A 17,764-nucleotide genomic window follows, 5' to 3' on the forward strand; every position below is an offset into this window, starting at 1 on the left:
CCTGAGGCACTCCACTGTCCACTCCCTTCCACTGAGAAAATTGTCCATTTAATCCTACTCTCTGTTTCCTGTCTCTTAGCCAGTTTGTAATCCATGAAAGGACATCGCCACCTATCCCATGACTTTTTAGTTTTCCTAGAAGCCTCTCATGAGGAACTTTGTCAAACGCCTTCTGAAAATCCAAGTATACTATATCTACCGGTTCACCTTTATCCACATGTTTATTAACTCCTTCAAAAAAGTGAAGCAGATTTGTGAGGCAAGACTTGCCCTGGGTAAAGCCATGCTGACTTTGTTCCATTAAACCATGTCTTTCTATATGTTCTGTGATTTTGATGTTTAGAACACTTTCCACTATTTTTCCTGGCACTGAAGTCAGGCTAACCGGTCTGTAGTTTCCCGGATCGCCCCTGGAGCCCTTTTTAAATATTGGGGTTACATTTGCTCTCCTCCAGTCTTCAGGTACAATGGATGATTTTAATGATAAGTTACAAATTTTTACTAATAGGTCTGAAATTTCATTTTTTAGTTCCTTCAGAACTCTGGGGTGTATACCATCCGGTCCAGATGATTTACTACTCTTCAGTTTGTCAATCAGGCCTACCACATCTTCTAGGTTCACCGTGATTTGATTCAGTCCATCTGAATCATTACCCATGAAAACCTTTTCCATTACGGGTACCTCCCCAACATCCTCTTCAGTAAACACTGAAGCAAAGAAATCATTTAATCTTTCCACGATGGCCTTATCTTCTCTAAGTGCCCCTTTAACCCCTCGATCATCTAACGGTCCAACTGACTCCCTCACAGGCTTTCTGCTTCGGATATATTTTAAAAAGTTTTTACTGTGAGTTTTTGCCTCTACAGACCACGTGACTAGAGCGACTGGCCCACCGGGGGATATCCGATCCCCCGATAGGGCTATCCACCCCTGGCCTTGGATATTCCTGTCTCCCATGGTGATTAGTTACACCCCCTAGTTACATTACTGAAAAAAGCAGCCCACCACAGGCAGCAAGTCACTATTGAGGGGTCACTACTGAAGGAGCATAAGAACATAAGCATTGCCATGCTGGACCAAGGTCCATCAAGCACAGCATCCTTTCTCCGACAGTGGCCAATCCAGGCCAAAAGTGCCCGGCAGATTCCATAAAGTAGATCTAATTCCTCTTACTCACGCCCAGGGATAGTGATAGTTTTCTTTAGTCTGCCTGGCTAATAATCTGTTACGCTCTTTTCTACAGGAATTTGTCCAAACCTCTTTTAAACCCTGCTTTGCTCGTCGCCTTGACCACGTCCTCTGGCAACAGATCCCACAGCTCGATAGTGCGCCGAGTGACAAAGTCCTTTCTACGATTTGTTCTGAATCTGCTGTGGGGTTAGTTTCATGGAGGGTCTCCTTGTTTTAGGATTACATGAAAGGGTAAATAACCCTCCTTTATTTACCCGTTCCACTCCACTCCTGATTTTATAAACTTCTATCCTGTCCCCTCTCAGCCGTCTCTTTTCCAAGCTGAGCAGCCCCAGTCTGTGTAGCCTCTCATCACAGGAGAGATGCTCCATCCCCTTTATCATTTTTGTCGCCCCTCTATGTCTTTCTTGAGATGTGGTGACCAGAACTGCACACACAGTACTCAAGGTGTGGTCTCACCATGGAGCGATACAGAGGCAATATGATATTTTCCATTTTATTCTCTGTTTCTTTTCACTTCATATTTGATTTTTTGATCACTGCTGTGCACTGAGTTGAGGATTTCCATGTATTGTCTACAAGGTCCTTTTCCTAGATAGTGGCTCCCAATACAGAACCCAGCATTGTGTCCCTGAAGCTGGGATTACTTTTCTCTGACGGCCTCACTTTGCACTTTTCCATATTAAATTTCATCTGCTATTCAGTTGCCCAATTAAGCAACCACAAATTTTAGGTTTTTTCTAATTTTCTCATTCTATCACAGTATCCCTTCTTAAATTATATGCTACCATAGTATATTTAGGGCCGGATTTTTAAACCTACACGCGTGTCCTACATTTGTGCACGCTACTCAGCGCGCACAAATGTATGCCCGATTTTATAACATGCGCGTGCAGCCGTGCACATGTTATAAAATCCTGGGTTGGCGCGCGCAAGGGGGTGCACACTTGTGCACGCCGAGCCCTAGGGGAGCCCCGATGGCTTTCCCCGTTCCCTCCAAGGCTGCTCCAAAATCGGGTCTCGGAGGGAACTTTCCTTCGGGCCCCCCCCCCCCCCCACCTTCCCCTCCCTTCCCCTATCTAACCCGCCCCCAGCCCTACCTAAATTCCCCCCTACCTTTATTTTGTAAATTATGCCTGCCTCTGGCAGGTGTAACTTGCGTGCATCGTCCAGCTGCCAGTGTGCGCTCCCCCGGCACGGCCGCTGTGTCGGAGGCCTTGCTCCCGTCCCTGCCCCGCCCCCTCCCTGCCCCGGGACATATGCACATCCCGGGGCTTTGCGCGCGTTGCCAGGCCTATGCGAAATAGGCTCGGTGCACACAAGAGCGGTTACGCGCGTAAATCCTGAGGATTTACGCGTGTAACCCTTATAAAATCCGCCCCTTAATGTCCACCCTTCAGTGATTATGTCAAGTTTGCTTGCAATATGATTGTTATCGCTTAGCATCCTCACCACAGTTACCCCTCGTACCAGGCTGTGGGTTCCATTGTGTTGCCCCCTGGTGTGAACCTTTACATAGCTCTGGAAACTTGATAAACAGGGAGGTCAGTTTGGTTTGGGGGATATTATCGCTTTCATTTCTATAATTTATATTTTGTTTAGTTATTCTGTTATAAATGTTATTGAATGCTTTTACTTATAATTGCTTTGTTGTATTTGGTATTATGTTGAATACTTTGAACTGAATAATTTGATGATTAGGAGAAGTTAGTGTTCAGTTTTATGTTACAACTTATCATTTTCTTAGCGAGGATATGGATGTTGTACATAAGAACATGCCATGCTGGGTCAGACCAAGGGTCCATCAAGCCCAGCATCCTGTTTCCAACCGAGGCCAAAACCAGGCCACAAGAACCTGGCAATTACCCAAACACTAAGAAGATCCCATGCTACTGATGAAATTAATAGCAGTGGCTATTCCCTAAGTACACTTGATTAATAGCCATTAATGGACTTCTCCTCCAAGAACTTATCCAAACCTTTTTTAAACACAGCTACACTAACTGCACTAACCACATCCTCTGGCAACAAATTCCAGAGCTTTATTGTGCGCTTAGTGAAAAAGAATTTTCTCCGATTAGTCTTAAATGTGCTACTTGCTAACTTCATGGAATGTCCCCTAGTCCTTCTATTATTCGAAAGTGAAAATAACCGAGTCACATCTACTCGTTCAAGACCTCTCATGATAGAAACATAGAAACATAGAAATGACGGCAGAAGAAGACCAAACGGCCCATCCAGTCTGCCCAGCAAGCTTCACATTTTTTTCTCATACTTATAATGATCTTAAACACCTCTATCATATCCCCCCTCAGCCGTCTCTTCTCCAAGCTAAACAGCCCTAACCTCTTCAGCCTTTCCTCATAGGGAAGCTGTTCCATCCCCTTTATCATTTTGGTTGCCCTTCTCTGTACCTTCTCCATCGCAGCTATATCTTTTTTGAGATGCGGCGACCAGAATTGTACACAGTATTCAAGGTGTGGTCTCACCATGGAGCGATACAGAGGCATTATGACATTTTCCGTTCTATTAACCATTCCCTTCCTAATAATTCCTAACTTTCTATTTGCTTTTTTGACTGCTGCAGCACATTGAGCTGACGATTTTAAAGTATTATCCACTATGATGCCTAGAACTTTTTCCTGGGTGGTAACTCCTAATATGGAACCTAACATCGTGTAACTACAGCAAGGATTATTTTTCCCTATGTGCATCACCTTGCACTTATCCACATTAAATTTCATCTGCCATTTGGATGCCCAATCTTCCAGTCTTGCAAGGTCCTCCTATAATGTATCATAGTCTGCTTGTGATTTAACTACTCTGAATAATTTTGTATCATCTGCAAATTTGATAACCTCACTCGTCGTATTCCTTTCCAGATCATTTATAAATATATTGAAAAGCACTGGTGCAAGTACAGATCCCTGAGGCACTCCACTGTTTACCCTTTTCCACTGAGAAAATTGTCCATTTAATCCTACTCTCTGTTTCCTTTTAACCAGTTTGTAATCCACGAAAGGACATCGCCTCCTATCCCATGACTTTTTAGTTTTCTTAGAAGCCTCTCATGAGGGACTTTGTCAAACGCCTTCTGAAAATCCAAATACACTACATCTACCAGTTCACCTTTATCCACATGTTTATTAATCCCTTCAAAAAAATGAAGCAGATTTGTTAGGCAAGACCTTCCTTTGGGTAAATCCATGTTGACTGTGTCCCATTAAATCATGTCTTTCTATATGCTTTACAATTTTGTTCTTGAGAATAGTTTCCACTATTTTTCCCGGCATTGAAGTCAGGCTCGCTGGTCTATAATTACCCGGATCGCCCCTGGAGCCCTTTTTAAATATTGGGGTTACATTGGCCACCCTCCAGTCTTCAGGTACAATGGATGATTTTAATGATAGGTTACAAATTTTAACTAATAGATCAGAAATTTCATTTTTTAGTTCCTTCAGAACCCTAGGATGCATACCATCCGTTCCAGGTGATTTGCTACTCTTTAGTTTGTCAATCTGGCCTATTACATCTTCCAGGTTCACAGTGATTTCGTTCAGTTCGTCTGACTCATCACCCCTGAAAATAATCTCTGGAACTGGTATCTCCCCAACATCCTCATTAGTAAACACGGAGGCAAAGAATTCATTTAGTCTTTCTGCAATGGCCTTATCTTCTCTAAGAGCCCCTTTAACCCCTCTGTCATCTAATGGTCCAACCGACTCCCTCACAGGTTTCTTGCTTTGGATATATTTAAAAAAGTTTTTATTATGAGTTTTTGCCTCTATGGCCAATTTCATTTCAAATTCTCTCTTCGCCTGTCTTATCAATGTTTTACACTTAGCTTGACAATGCTTATGTTTTATCCTATTTTCTTCAGATGGATCCTTCTTCCAATTTTTGAAGGATGTTTTTTTGGCTAAAATAGCCTCTTTCACCTCACCTTTTAACCATGACGGTAATCGTTTTGCCTTCCTTCCACCATTCTTAATGCGCGGAATACATATGGACTGCGCCTCTAGGATTGTATTTTTAAACAATGTCCATGCCTGTTGAACACTTTTAACCTTTGCAGCTGTACCTTTCAGTTTTTTTCTAACTATTTTTCTCATTTTATCAAAGTTTCCCTTTTTAAAATTTAGTGTTAGAGCTGCAGATTTACTTATTGTCCCCCTTCCAGTTATTAGTTTAAATATGATCATGTTATGATCACTGTTGCCAAGTGGCCCCACCACCGTTACTTCTTTCACCAAATCTTGCGTCTACTAAGAATTAAATCTAAAATAGCTCCCTCTCTTGTTGGTTCCTGAACCAATTGCTCCATGAAGCAATCATTTATTACATCCAGGAACTTTATGTCTCTAGCAAGTCCTGATGTTACATTTACCCAGGCAATATTGGGGTAATTGAAATCTCCCATTATTATTGCACTGCCAAATTGGTTTGCTTCCCTGATTTCTCTTAGCATTTCATCATCTGTCTGACCATTTTGTCCAGGTGGACGGTAGTATACTCCTATCACTATACTCTTACCCAACACACATGGGATTTCTACCCATATAGATTCTACTGAGCATTTAGTCTCGTGTATGATCTTTATCCTGTTGGACTCTATACCCTCCCGGACATAAAGTGCCACACCCCCACCAGGTTGATCCTCCCTATCATTGCGATATAATTTGTACCCTGATATAGCACTGTCCCATTGGTTATCCTCCTTCCACCAAGTCTCTGTGATGCCAATTATGTCAATCTCATCATTTGCTGCTATACATTAACTCTCCCATCTTACTTCTTAGACTTCTGGCATTGGCATACAGACATTTCAAAGTGTGTTTTTTGCTTGTTTTAACAACTTGCTTTTCAGTTGTTTGGGATAATTCGGAAATCATTAGCTTTGGTGATTTTTTACATTTAGGCATATGGACTATGTTTGCTTTTAATGGAACCGCTCTGTTGGGATGCCCTAACTCTCCTGTTTCATTAGTATCCTTCAAGGATACATTTCTCCGAACCATGCACTGCTGAGTGACTGTCGGCTTTCCCTCTGTTCTAATTTAAAAGCTGCTCTATCTCCTTTTTAAAGGTTAGCGCCAGCAGTCTGGTTCCACCCTGGTTAAGGTGGAGCCCATCCTTTCGGAAAAGTCTCCCCCTTCCCCAAAAGGTTCCCCAGTTCCTAACAAAACTGAATCCCTCTTCCTTGCACCATCGTCTCATCCACGCATTGAAACTCTGGAGCTCTGCCTGCCTCTGGGGACCTGCAGGTGGAACAGGAAGCATTTCAGAGAATGCCACCCTGTAGGACTGTATTAGGGACTTTTATTCTTGTATTTATGATATTATGTCATATTTATATACTAGATTTTTCTGTAAACTGCTTTGGATCTTTTATGGAATAAGAGAGCATATATAGTATGTATAAGAACAGTACAGAATAGAATCACTTCCTGTTCCTTGAGAGCACCAGTAAACTAGAATCTGCACCCATCCAAGCAGCAGAGACATCAATAGCAGGCCAGATAGTACAGTGGCAGATGGCCAGGATAGAGACCCCTCTTCATTTCAGAGCCCACTCCTTCTCAGGGGATTCTGCTTATCAGCTATCCATGCTGGATTCATGCTTTACGTGTCAGTTTGACACCTGATAGGGGTCTGATGAATATCTGCTCAGCTATCCATGCTGTATTCATTATTTACATGTATCAATGTGACTCCTGCATGGGGCTCTGAGGAAGATCTGCTCTTCAGCTGTCTGTGCTGTATTCATGCTTTATGTGTGTTAGTTTGACACCTCATAGGGGTCTGATGAATATCTGCTCTTCAGCTGTCGGTGCTGGATTCATTATTTATGTGTATCAGTTTAATGCCTGCAGGGGGCTCTGATGATCTGCTCCTCAGCTGTCTGTGCTGTATTCATGTTTTACTTGTATCAGTGTGATGCCTGCATGGGGCTCTGATGAAGATCTGCTCTTCAGCTGTTTGTGCTGTATTCATGCTTTATGTGTGTAAGTTTTACACCTGCATAGGGGTCTGATGAATATCTGCTGTTCAACTCTCTGTGCTGTATTCATGCTTTATGTACATCAGTGTGATGCCTGCATGAGGCTCTGATGAAGATCTGCTCTTCAGCTGTCTGTGCTGTATTCATGCTTTATGTGTATCAGTGTGACGCATGCATGGGGCTCTGATGAACATCTGCTCTTCAGCTGTCTGTGCTGTATTCATGCTTTATGTATGGATGCCTGCACGGGGCTCTGATGAAGATCTGCTCTTCAACTATCTGTGCTGTATTCATCCTTTATGTGTATCAGTATGATGCCTACATGGGGCTCTGATGAAGATCTGCTCTTCAGCTGTCTGTGCTGTATTCTTGCTTTATGTATATCAGTGTGATGCCTGCATGGGGCTCTGATGAAAATCTGCTCTTCAGCTGTCTGTGCTGTATTCATGCTTTATGTGTGTCAGTGTGACGCCTGCATGGGGCTCTGATGAAGATCTACTCTTCAGCTGTCTGTGCTGTATTCTTGCTTTATGTGTGTCAGTGTGATGCCTGCATGGGGCTCTGATAAAAATCTGCTCTTCAGCTGTCTGTGCTGTATTCATGCTTTATGTGTATCAGTGTGATGCCTGCATGGGGATCTGATGAAGATCTGCTCTTCAGCTGTCTGTGCTATATTCAAGCTTTACGTATATCAGTGTGACGCCTGCATGGGGCTCTGCTCTTCAGCTGTCTGTGCTGTATTCATGCTTTATGTGTATCAGTGTGACGCCTGCATGGGGCTCTGATGAGGATCTGCTCTTCAGCTGTCTGTGCTGTATTCATGCTTTATGTGTATCAGTGTGATGCCTGCATGGGGCTCTGATGGAGATCTGCTCTTCAGCTGTCTGTGCTGTATTCATGCTTTACGTATATCAGTGTGACGCCTGCATGTGTCTAATGAAGATTTGCTCACCTTGGCAGACTTGTTTGGGTCTTCCTATATCTTTGTCTCTCTCTGAAAACTCAGTTATGAACTTTCTGTATGTACATCTGTATAAAACCTGGAGGGCTCCCCTGCAGCCTGCAGTGTTAAATATTTATTTAAAACTCTTGTATTCCACTAAATCCAAACACATTGTTTAGTGTGAATTACATGCACCATCGGTGCCTCAGAAACACAACTGGGGATGTTAGCTAAGCCAGCAATCTCTTTGGCTGAACACTCATCAGCATTTTAGATCCATCTGAAATATCATCTCGTGTGTGTGCAGGCTGACACTTGCCTCTAGTGTGCAGACGAGTCTGAACAATGCTGATTCTCAGCTGCTGTCCTGCGCCTTCCTCTGGCATCGCTCACTAGATTTATTTAGATGTTGGACATTGCTGACATACTTTGTCCTAATGCATCCTGAGTCACCCAGGCCGAAGACACAGCACTGCTTATCGGTGTGCAGGACAGTGTCACCCCCAAACACAGATACTTCATTTCCCCTATCTATCCTGGCACTAAGGGCCTGGGTTCAGGTCTTCTCCTTCCTGGTGATGCCAGAGAGGCAGTGTTCACAGACCTGGGAGAGAGGACGCTGCAATGATTAAAGTGAGTTAGGAGGGAATATAAAATCAGGGCTCAGGGTGCCAGATCCTAGCCTTGCTTCTGACTGAGGAAAGTGTCAGGTCCTCTAAAGCAGAAAGTGAAGTGAGGACTGATGCTCCAAATATCTCCTCCTCTGTTCCTTCCTATGCTAGGCAAACATATTCTACTTCTTATTTTTGTACATTTTTTTTTTTTAAATAAAGAAGAGAATCTTATATTTTGCTATATTTAGGGCTGCAGAATTTTAAGAAAAAGACTCATCTGTGACCCCCATGTGCCAACCTTCTCTTCTCTCTGTGTGCTCTGCCTGTGCTGGGTGTCCTTGGAACCGGCTCCTTTTCCAGCTTTAGCAGCAAAAATAAAACAAAATGCACATAAAATCATTTCCTGTAAGCAAAAACATCTTGAGAGATGGGGCTGGTGTCTCTGCTCCTGAGAGCTCAGGCTATGTGAAGCTGCTGTACTCAGGTGACAGGGACTCTATCTGGTGTATAAAATGGTGACAGTAAAATGTGCATCAGTAAAACAGTTTGGGTATCACTAAATTTTGAGAAGAACATACTGGGTCCTATCAAAGGTCCATCAAGCCCAGTCTCCTGTTTGCAACAGTGGCCAAGCTGGGTCACAAGTACCTGGCAGGATCCCAAACGGTAGATAGATCCCATGCTGCTAATGCCCAGGTATAAGCAGTGGATTTTTGCAACTCCACCTTAATAATGGTTTATGGACTTTTCCTCCAGTAACTTATTCAAACCTTTTTTAAATGCAGCCACATTAACAGCTTTCACCACATCCTCTGGCAATGAATTCCAGAGCTTAATTATACTTTGAATAAAAAAATATTTTCTGCTTTTTGTTTTAAATGTACTATTTAGTAACTTCATTGCATGTCCCTTAGTCTTTATATTTTTTGAAAGAGTAAACAACTGATTAACGTTCCACTCCACTCATTATTTTATAGACTTCTACCATATCTCCCCTCAGCCGTCTCTTCTCCAAGCTGAAGAGTCCCAACCTCTTTAGCCTTTCCTCATAGGGGAATCGTTCCATCCCCTTTATCATCTTGGTCGCCCCTCTCTGTACCTTTTCTAATTCTGCTGTCTCTTTCTTGAGATGCGGTGACCAGAACTGCACACAGTACTCAAGATGAGGTCGCACCACGGAGCGATACAGAGGCATTATGATATTCTCTGTTTTATTCTCCAGTCCTTTCCTAATATAACAGTAACATAGTAATCATGGCAGAAAAAGACCAAGTTTCTTATGACAGTAACTGCTGCTCTGTGAAGTCTACCCCAAGCCTTATGTTAAAGGTAGTAATATTTACAATTAAAGCCAAGCAACCATCAAACCCATAACAAAATTACCTGTAGCAACATTTTTACAGGGTGAAGCTTTCTTGATGATTCAGACAGTACTGCTTGCCTATGCTTTGCGTTTGGACTTGGCCGTAGAAGCTGTCCTGTGCTTTTTCACCAATGTCTGTTATTAGTACCCCACACCCTAAGGGTTGGGTCCCAGCGTTGGCTGCTGTCTGAATCCAGTTCCCTTGTTTGCTAGCATTCTATGTGCTTTCTCTTGCAATTTCTCACAATCCTCTGTGATTTAACAACTTTGAATAATTTGGGATCAGCAAATTTGTTCACCTGATTTGTCATTCCCATATCTAGCTCATTTATGAATGTGTTAAAACGCAGTGGTCTTAGTACAAATCTCTGGGGCAATCCACTGAGAAAATTGACCATTTATCCCCTCTCTGTTTTCTATCTTTTAACCACTTCTCAGTTCACAACAGAACATTGCCCCCATCCCATGACTTTTTAATTTCCTCACGAGGAACTTTGTCAGATGCTTTCTGGAAATCCAGATACACTATATCAGCCGGCTCCCATTTATCCACATGCTTATTCACGCCTCAAAAAATGTAGCAAACTGGTGAGGCAAGACTTCCCTTGGCTAAGTCCATGTTAACTTTGTCCTATTAAACTAAGTCTATCTATATGTTCAGTAATTTTGTTCTTTAAAATAGTTTCCACCATTATTCCCAGCACTGACATGAGGCAGTTTCCCAGATCACCCTGGAGCCCTTTTTAAAAACTGGTGTTACTCAGGCCACCCTCCAGTCTTCAGGTACCATAGCTGATTTTAATGATAGGTTACAGATTACTAGCAGTAGGTCTGCAATTTAATTTTTCAGTTCTTTCAGCACTCTGGGATGTATACCATCTGGGCCAGGTGATTTGTTACTCTTTAATTTGCCAATTTGCCCTAATACACCTTCCAGGTTCACTGAGATTTGTTTCAGTCCCTCTGAACATCATTTCTGCTATGGGTATCTGCCTTACATCTTCCTCATTTTTATTTCTGAGGTGATAACATTATTTTTTGTATTTTTATTGCTGGTTACTCTTGGGATTTTGTCTCAAAGCTCATAGGTTTAGATTGGTATTTTGTTTAAACATAACAACGGTACAAAGAAGAGAAGCTGTCATCCACTCATGACATCACTGGTTGTGTTATTAGAGCTGCAAAGCCATGATGTCTCTGGCTACGTGGTGGAGTGATGCAGCAGAAGATTTCTCTTTTATTCACTAAAAACGGATCAAATTCTGTCTTCTTGCTTCTGCAATCCTTTGGTCTGTAAACATTTTCCACAGTGAGACCCTGTGGTGCATTGGCTCCCGAGCTCTACACTGCCAGAGTCTGAGCAGATCTTCCCTCCCACCCCAGGTGCTGATTTCTTTGTGGATGCTTCTCACAGCAATGGAAGTATTTTTCTGTAATCAACTTTCCAATGGGTGCATGGGTGCACATATACACGCGTGTATGTCAGTGAGTGCCCAGAGATGGAGAGATTTTTATAACTTGCCCGCACAAATACATACAATTTTAAGCTGGGATACCCCCAGCTGTGTAAATTGGGTTTTAGCCGTGTAAGTCAGGGAATTTTAAAACCGGAGCACGTCCATGCCGTGACTAGTTTCACCAGTTCGCCCATTGTGGAGCTAATTCCTCAATCCCTCCTAGTTAACCCTTCTGACATGCCTGGAACTGGTTTCATGTACACTTCGTCCAAAGCAGGATTAAAGTTACACAGCACTGAACAAGGGCGTGCACCCAGGTGCATAAGCATTTACGTGTACATCCTGAAAAGCCCACCCCTTTTTGAATCTGAATGAGATGTGCATGCCGCAGGAGATGCGTGCGCATCTGGGTGGCTTTGAAAATAGGGCGGGCTCATGTAAGCCTTACATGCGTGTGCATCTCCCAAATTTTGCGCACACCAGGCTTTTAAAATTCACCTTAATGGCAATAGAGGTATCTATGAATATTAGGGGCAGCTAGTAAGAAGAGATCGTTTGGAGGATTAGATCCCTTTCATTTCAAGAGAAATACATGCAGTGCATGTGCTGGTTGTGGTAATGTGCGGCAGCTTTTAGAGAGGTCTTCTGGAGGTTGTAGTGTTGCCCTATCTGTGTTTCAGGGGACTCCTGGACTCCCTTCAAGGGGCTGTGCTTAGGCAGATCAAACCAGAACCTAGGGAAGAGGGGAGAATACTGGGACCGGTATTACAAATGGGGCACTCAGCCCAGGCATCACAGCAACAGTCCTCATCCAGGGGCTACTTCCAGAGCCTGGCTACCATGGACACCTGGCGCCACTATCATGTCATCTAATTCTTTGGTCACCAGGCAAATAAATGAATTAGATTTGTTTGACTTTCTGTACACACACACAGGCAGCATACACGCACTGCCCTCTGTGCAGTCATTATGCAGCACATACACTGCTTTCTGTTCACAGACAAGCAGCACACAAACTGTCCTCTCTACAGACACACAAAGGCAGCACATACATTGCTCTCTATACACACAGGAAGCGCACACACCAATTTCTGTATGCACCAAGGCAGCACACACCGCTCTCTGTATTCACACACTCAGCACACGCACCACTCTGTGTATACACAGACAGCATACACACCACTCTGTACATATGCAGAAGCACACACACAAATTTCTGTACACACACAGGCAGCACACACACACCACTCTGTATACACAGGAAGCACGCACACTGGTTTCTGTACATACACAGGCAGCACACACACTGCTCTGTTCACACACAGGAAGCACGGACATCACTCTGTACATACATAGGAAGCATGCACACCGATTTCTGTACATATACAGACAGCACACACATCCTTCTCTGCACACACACATATACCACACAAACTGTCTTCTGTAGACATAAATGCAGCATACACACATGCATGCAGAACCAACATTGCTTTCTGTACACATACATACATACAACACACACACACACTGCTCTCTGTACACTCATAGAAACATGCACTGACCTTTTGACATGGGGATAGCACTACTTTTATGTTGGGGATAGGTATCAGCAGAATGTATTCAGGCCCCTTTCATGCATGTTTTATTCTGGGTTGTAATCCTCCATTCTGCCTCTTCTATCTCTGAAGATTCAGCATGAGAGAATTAAATTGTAAGTGCCTGTGCCATTAGGGGGCTTTTGGGAGAAAAGAAGCAAGGCATTAGTGGGAGAAGCTGCCAGAGGCAGGCAGACTGTTGTGGTGTGTTAAAAGTACAGATTCCTGTTTTATTAAATCACCTACAGTCCTATCAGTGAGTGAATGGTGTCTGTGGTGGGACCGGCTGTACAGGGCTGCGATGTATTATATTCAGGCATTTCCTGTAGTAGGGTGATAGCCGAATCCAGTGGTTATCAAAATTTATCAACGTATTTTGAAAGAGGTTCCAAGGCAGAACCGATCTCCAAACAATAGGGAGGCTGGAAGGAGATTTTAGGCACTAGATGAAAAATCAGAACAAATGGAAAGTTCTCATACAAAAAATCATACTCTTTCATTTGAATGAGGTGATGTGCCCAAGCTCGCTCCAATATTTGTAAATGTGAGGTCAGATCTTCTGATACCACTTTATAAAAGTTGTTATCTTGCAGCTGACGTTGTTCCTCCGCGATATACTTCTCCCTATCCATGATCACCATACCACCACCCTAATCTACCTGTAGCCATGTGCATGCGAAATGCACTTCTTTGGTTGATAAGTGAGAAGTCCTGGTAGCCTTAGAACCCCACTGAGGGGGTCCTGAGAGAAATTCCCAGACAGGAGATCCTACTGAGAGGGTCCTGAGAGGTTGAAGAAGAGGAGGGCAATTCCAGGAGGGCAGTTCATGGGAATTCCTGGAGAAAAAAAAGAGAAAGAAGAAGGTCTTGCAGAGTTTGGAGGACCGGTGTACTGGGAGGTCCCAAGGGAAAGGGCTTCCTGCCTGGAGATGTCAGCAGAGTTAAAGACTCATTCATCCATCATCAGTCTGAGACTCCCAAGCTGAGAAAAAAGAAAGGAATTTGGAAGCAGGACCCAGGGAGGAAGAGAGCATTTCATAAAGAGCTGCTCTGCGGTTTGTATTTTGTTACAGTACTGGTACACTGCCACTCTTCTATGTGTGCTGATTTCTGAACTTGTGGTTTGCCACCAGTTGTGTTGAGACTTTATTTTGAACAACAATTTAGAGCATAAGGAGTGATTTTTATGGTGTGCATCAGTTACTACCCTTAACAGAAACATGGGGATAACCTGCACGGAGCGGCAGTTACCACCCTTAACAGAAACATGGGGGTAACCTGCACGGAGCGGCAGTTATTATCCTTAACAGAAACATGGGGATAACCTGCACGGAGCATCAGTTACTACCCTTAACAGAAACATGGAGGTAACCTGCACGGAGCGGCAGTTACTACCCTTAACAGAAACATGGGGGTAACCTGCACGGAGCGGCAGTTATTATCCTTAACAGAAACATGGGGGTAACCTGCACGGAGCGGCAGTTACTGCCCTTAACAGAAACATGGGGGTAACCTGCACGGAGCAGCAGTTATTACCCTTAAAAGAAACATGGAGGTAACCTGCACGGAGCGGCAGTTACTACCCTTAACAGAAACATGGGGGTAACCTGCACTGAGCAGCAGTTATTACCCTTAACAGAAACATGGGGGTTACCTGCACAGAGCAGCAGTTACTACCCTTAACAGAAACATGGGGGTAACCTGCACAGAGCAGCAGTTACTACCCTTAACAGAAACATGGGGATAACCTGCACAGAGCAGCAGTTACTACCCTTAACAGAAACATGGGGGTAACCTGCACAGAGCAGCAGTTACTACCCTTAACAGAAACATGGGGATAACCTGCACAGAGCAGCAGTTACTACCCTTAACAGAAACATGGGGGTAACCTGCACGGAGCGGCAGTTACTGCCCTTAACAGAAACATGGGGGTAACCTGCATGGAGCAGCAGTTATTACCCTTAAAAGAAACATGGAGGTAACCTGCACGGAGCGGCAGTTACTACCCTTAACAGAAACATGGGGGTAACCTGCACTGAGCAGCAGTTATTACCCTTAACAGAAACATGGGGGTTACCTGCACAGAGCAGCAGTTACTACCCTTAACAGAAACATGGGGGTAACCTGCACAGAGCAGCAGTTACTACCCTTAACAGAAACATGGGGATAACCTGCACAGAGCAGCAGTTACTACCCTTAACAGAAACATGGGGGTAACCTGCACAGAGCAGCAGTTACTACCCTTAACAGAAACATGGGGATAACCTGCACAGAGCAGCAGTTACTACCCTTAACAGAAACATGGGGGTAACCTGCACAGAGCAGCAGTTACTACCCTTAACAGAAACATGGGGATAACCTGCACAGAGCAGCAGTTACTACCCTTAACAGAAACATGGGGGTAACCTGCACAGAGCAGCAGTTACTACCCTTAACAGAAACATGGGGGTAACCTGCACAGAGCAGCAGTTACTGCCCTTAACAGAAACACGGGGGTAACCTGCACGGAGCAGCAGTTACTGCCCTTAACAGAAACATGGGGATAACCTGCACGGAGCGGCAGTTACTACCCTTAACAGAAACATGGGGGTAACCTGCACGGAGCAGCAGTTACTGCCCTTAACAGAAACATAGGGGTAACCTGCACGGAGCAGCAGTTACTACCCTTAACAGAAACATGGGGGTAACCTGCACAGAGCAGCAGTTACTGCCCTTAACAGAAACATGGGGATAACCTGCACAGAGCAGCTGTTACTACCCTTAACAGAAACATGGGGGTATCCTGCACAGAGCAGCAGTTACTACCCTTAACAGAAACATGGGGGTAATCTGCACGGAGCGGCAGTTACTGCCCTTAACAGAAACATGGGGGTAACCTGCACAGAGCAGCAGTTACTACCCTTAACAGAAACATGGGGGTAACCTGCACAGAGCAGCAGTTACTACCCTTAACAGAAACATGGGGATAACCTGCACAGAGCAGCAGTTACTACCCTTAACAGAAACATGGGGGTAACCTGCACAGAGCAGCAGTTACTACCCTTAACAGAAACATGGGGGTAACCTGCACAGAGCAGCAGTTACTACCCTTAACAGAAACATGGGGGTAACCTGCACGGAGCGGCAGTTACTACCCTTAACAGAAACATGGGGATAACCTGCACGGAGCGGCAGTTACTACCCTTAACAGAAACATGGGGGTAACCTGCATGGAGCAGCAGTTACTGCCCTTAACAGAAACATAGGGGTAACCTGCACGGAGCAGCAGTTACTACCCTTAACAGAAACATGGGGGTAACCTGCACAGAGCAGCAGTTACTGCCCTTAACAGAAACATGGGGATAACCTGCACAGAGCAGCTGTTACTGCCCTTAACAGAAACATGGGGATAACTTGCACAGAGCAGCAGTTACTGCCCTTAACAGAAAAATGGGGTAACCTGCATGGAGCAGCAGTTACTACCCTTAACAGAAACATGGGGGTAACCTGCACAGAGCAGCAGTTACTACCCTTAACAGAAACATGGGGGTAACCTGCACGGAGCAGCAGTTACTGCCCTTAACAGAAACATGGGGGTAACCTGCACAGAGCAGCAGTTACTACCCTTAACAGAAACATGGGGGTAACCTGCATGGAGCGGCAGTTACTGCCCTTAACAGAAACATAGGGATAACCTGCACGGATCAGCAGTTATTACCCTTAACAGAAACATGGGGGTAACCTGCACAGAGCAGCTGTTACTACCCTTAACAGAAACATGGGGGTAACCTGCATGGAGCGGCAGTTACTGCCCTTAACAGAAACATGGGGGTAACCTGCACAGAGCAGCAGTTACTACCCTTAACAGAAACATGGGGGTAACCTGCACAGAGCAGCAGTTATTACCCTTAACAGAAACATGGGGGTAACCTGCACAGAGCAGCAGTTATTACCCTTAACAGAAACATGGGGGTAACCTGCACAGAGCAGCAGTTACTACCCTTAACAGAAACATGGGGGTAACCTGCACAGAGCAGCAGTTATTACCCTTAACAGAAACATGGGGGTAACCTGCACAGAGCAGCAGTTATTACCCTTAACAGAAACATGGGGGTAACCTGCACAGAGCAGCAGTTACTACCCTTAACAGAAACATGGGGGTAACCTGCACAGAGCAGCAGTTACTACCCTTAACAGAAACATGGGGGTAACCTGCACAGAGCAGCAGTTACTACCCTTAACAGAAACATGGGGGTAACCTGCACAGAGCAGCAGTTACTACCCTTAACAGAAACATGGGGGTAACCTGCACAGAGCAGCAGTTACTACCCTTAACAGAAACATGGGGGTAACCTGCACAGAGCAGCAGTTATTACCCTTAACAGAAACATGGGGGTAACCTGCACAGAGCAGCAGTTATTACCCTTAACAGAAACATGGGGGTAACCTGCACGGATCAGCAGTTATTACCCTTAACAGAAACATGGGGGTAACCTGCACAGAGCAGCAGTTACTACCCTTAACAGAAACATGGGGGTAACCTGCACGGAGCAGCAGTTACTGCCCTTAACAGAAACATGGGGGTAACCAGCATGGAGTGTCAGTTACTACCATTAATAG

General features: G+C 44.4%; 1 protein-coding gene across 4 annotated transcripts in view; it reads right to left on the bottom strand.

Annotated features, from left to right (window-relative positions):
• SYNPO2 (synaptopodin 2) overlaps positions 1-17,764 on the bottom strand; it is a 456,083-nt gene that overhangs the window by 38,647 nt on the left and 399,672 nt on the right. Inside the window, exon 5 of one of the 4 annotated variants that reach the window (XM_029611766.1) lies at positions 11,003-14,147. The exons of the other annotated variants lie outside the window; for them this stretch is intronic. Coding sequence (XP_029467626.1) covers positions 14,115-14,147 — 33 coding nt within the window. The 3' untranslated portion in view covers positions 11,003-14,114. Of the gene's footprint in view, positions 1-11,002; positions 14,148-17,764 lie in introns of those variants that run through there. 4 annotated transcript variants of the gene reach the window in all.

Source organism: Rhinatrema bivittatum, chromosome 1 (assembly GCF_901001135.1).
Source record: "Rhinatrema bivittatum chromosome 1, aRhiBiv1.1, whole genome shotgun sequence".
In the NCBI taxonomy this organism is placed as follows: Eukaryota; Metazoa; Chordata; class Amphibia; order Gymnophiona; family Rhinatrematidae; genus Rhinatrema; species Rhinatrema bivittatum.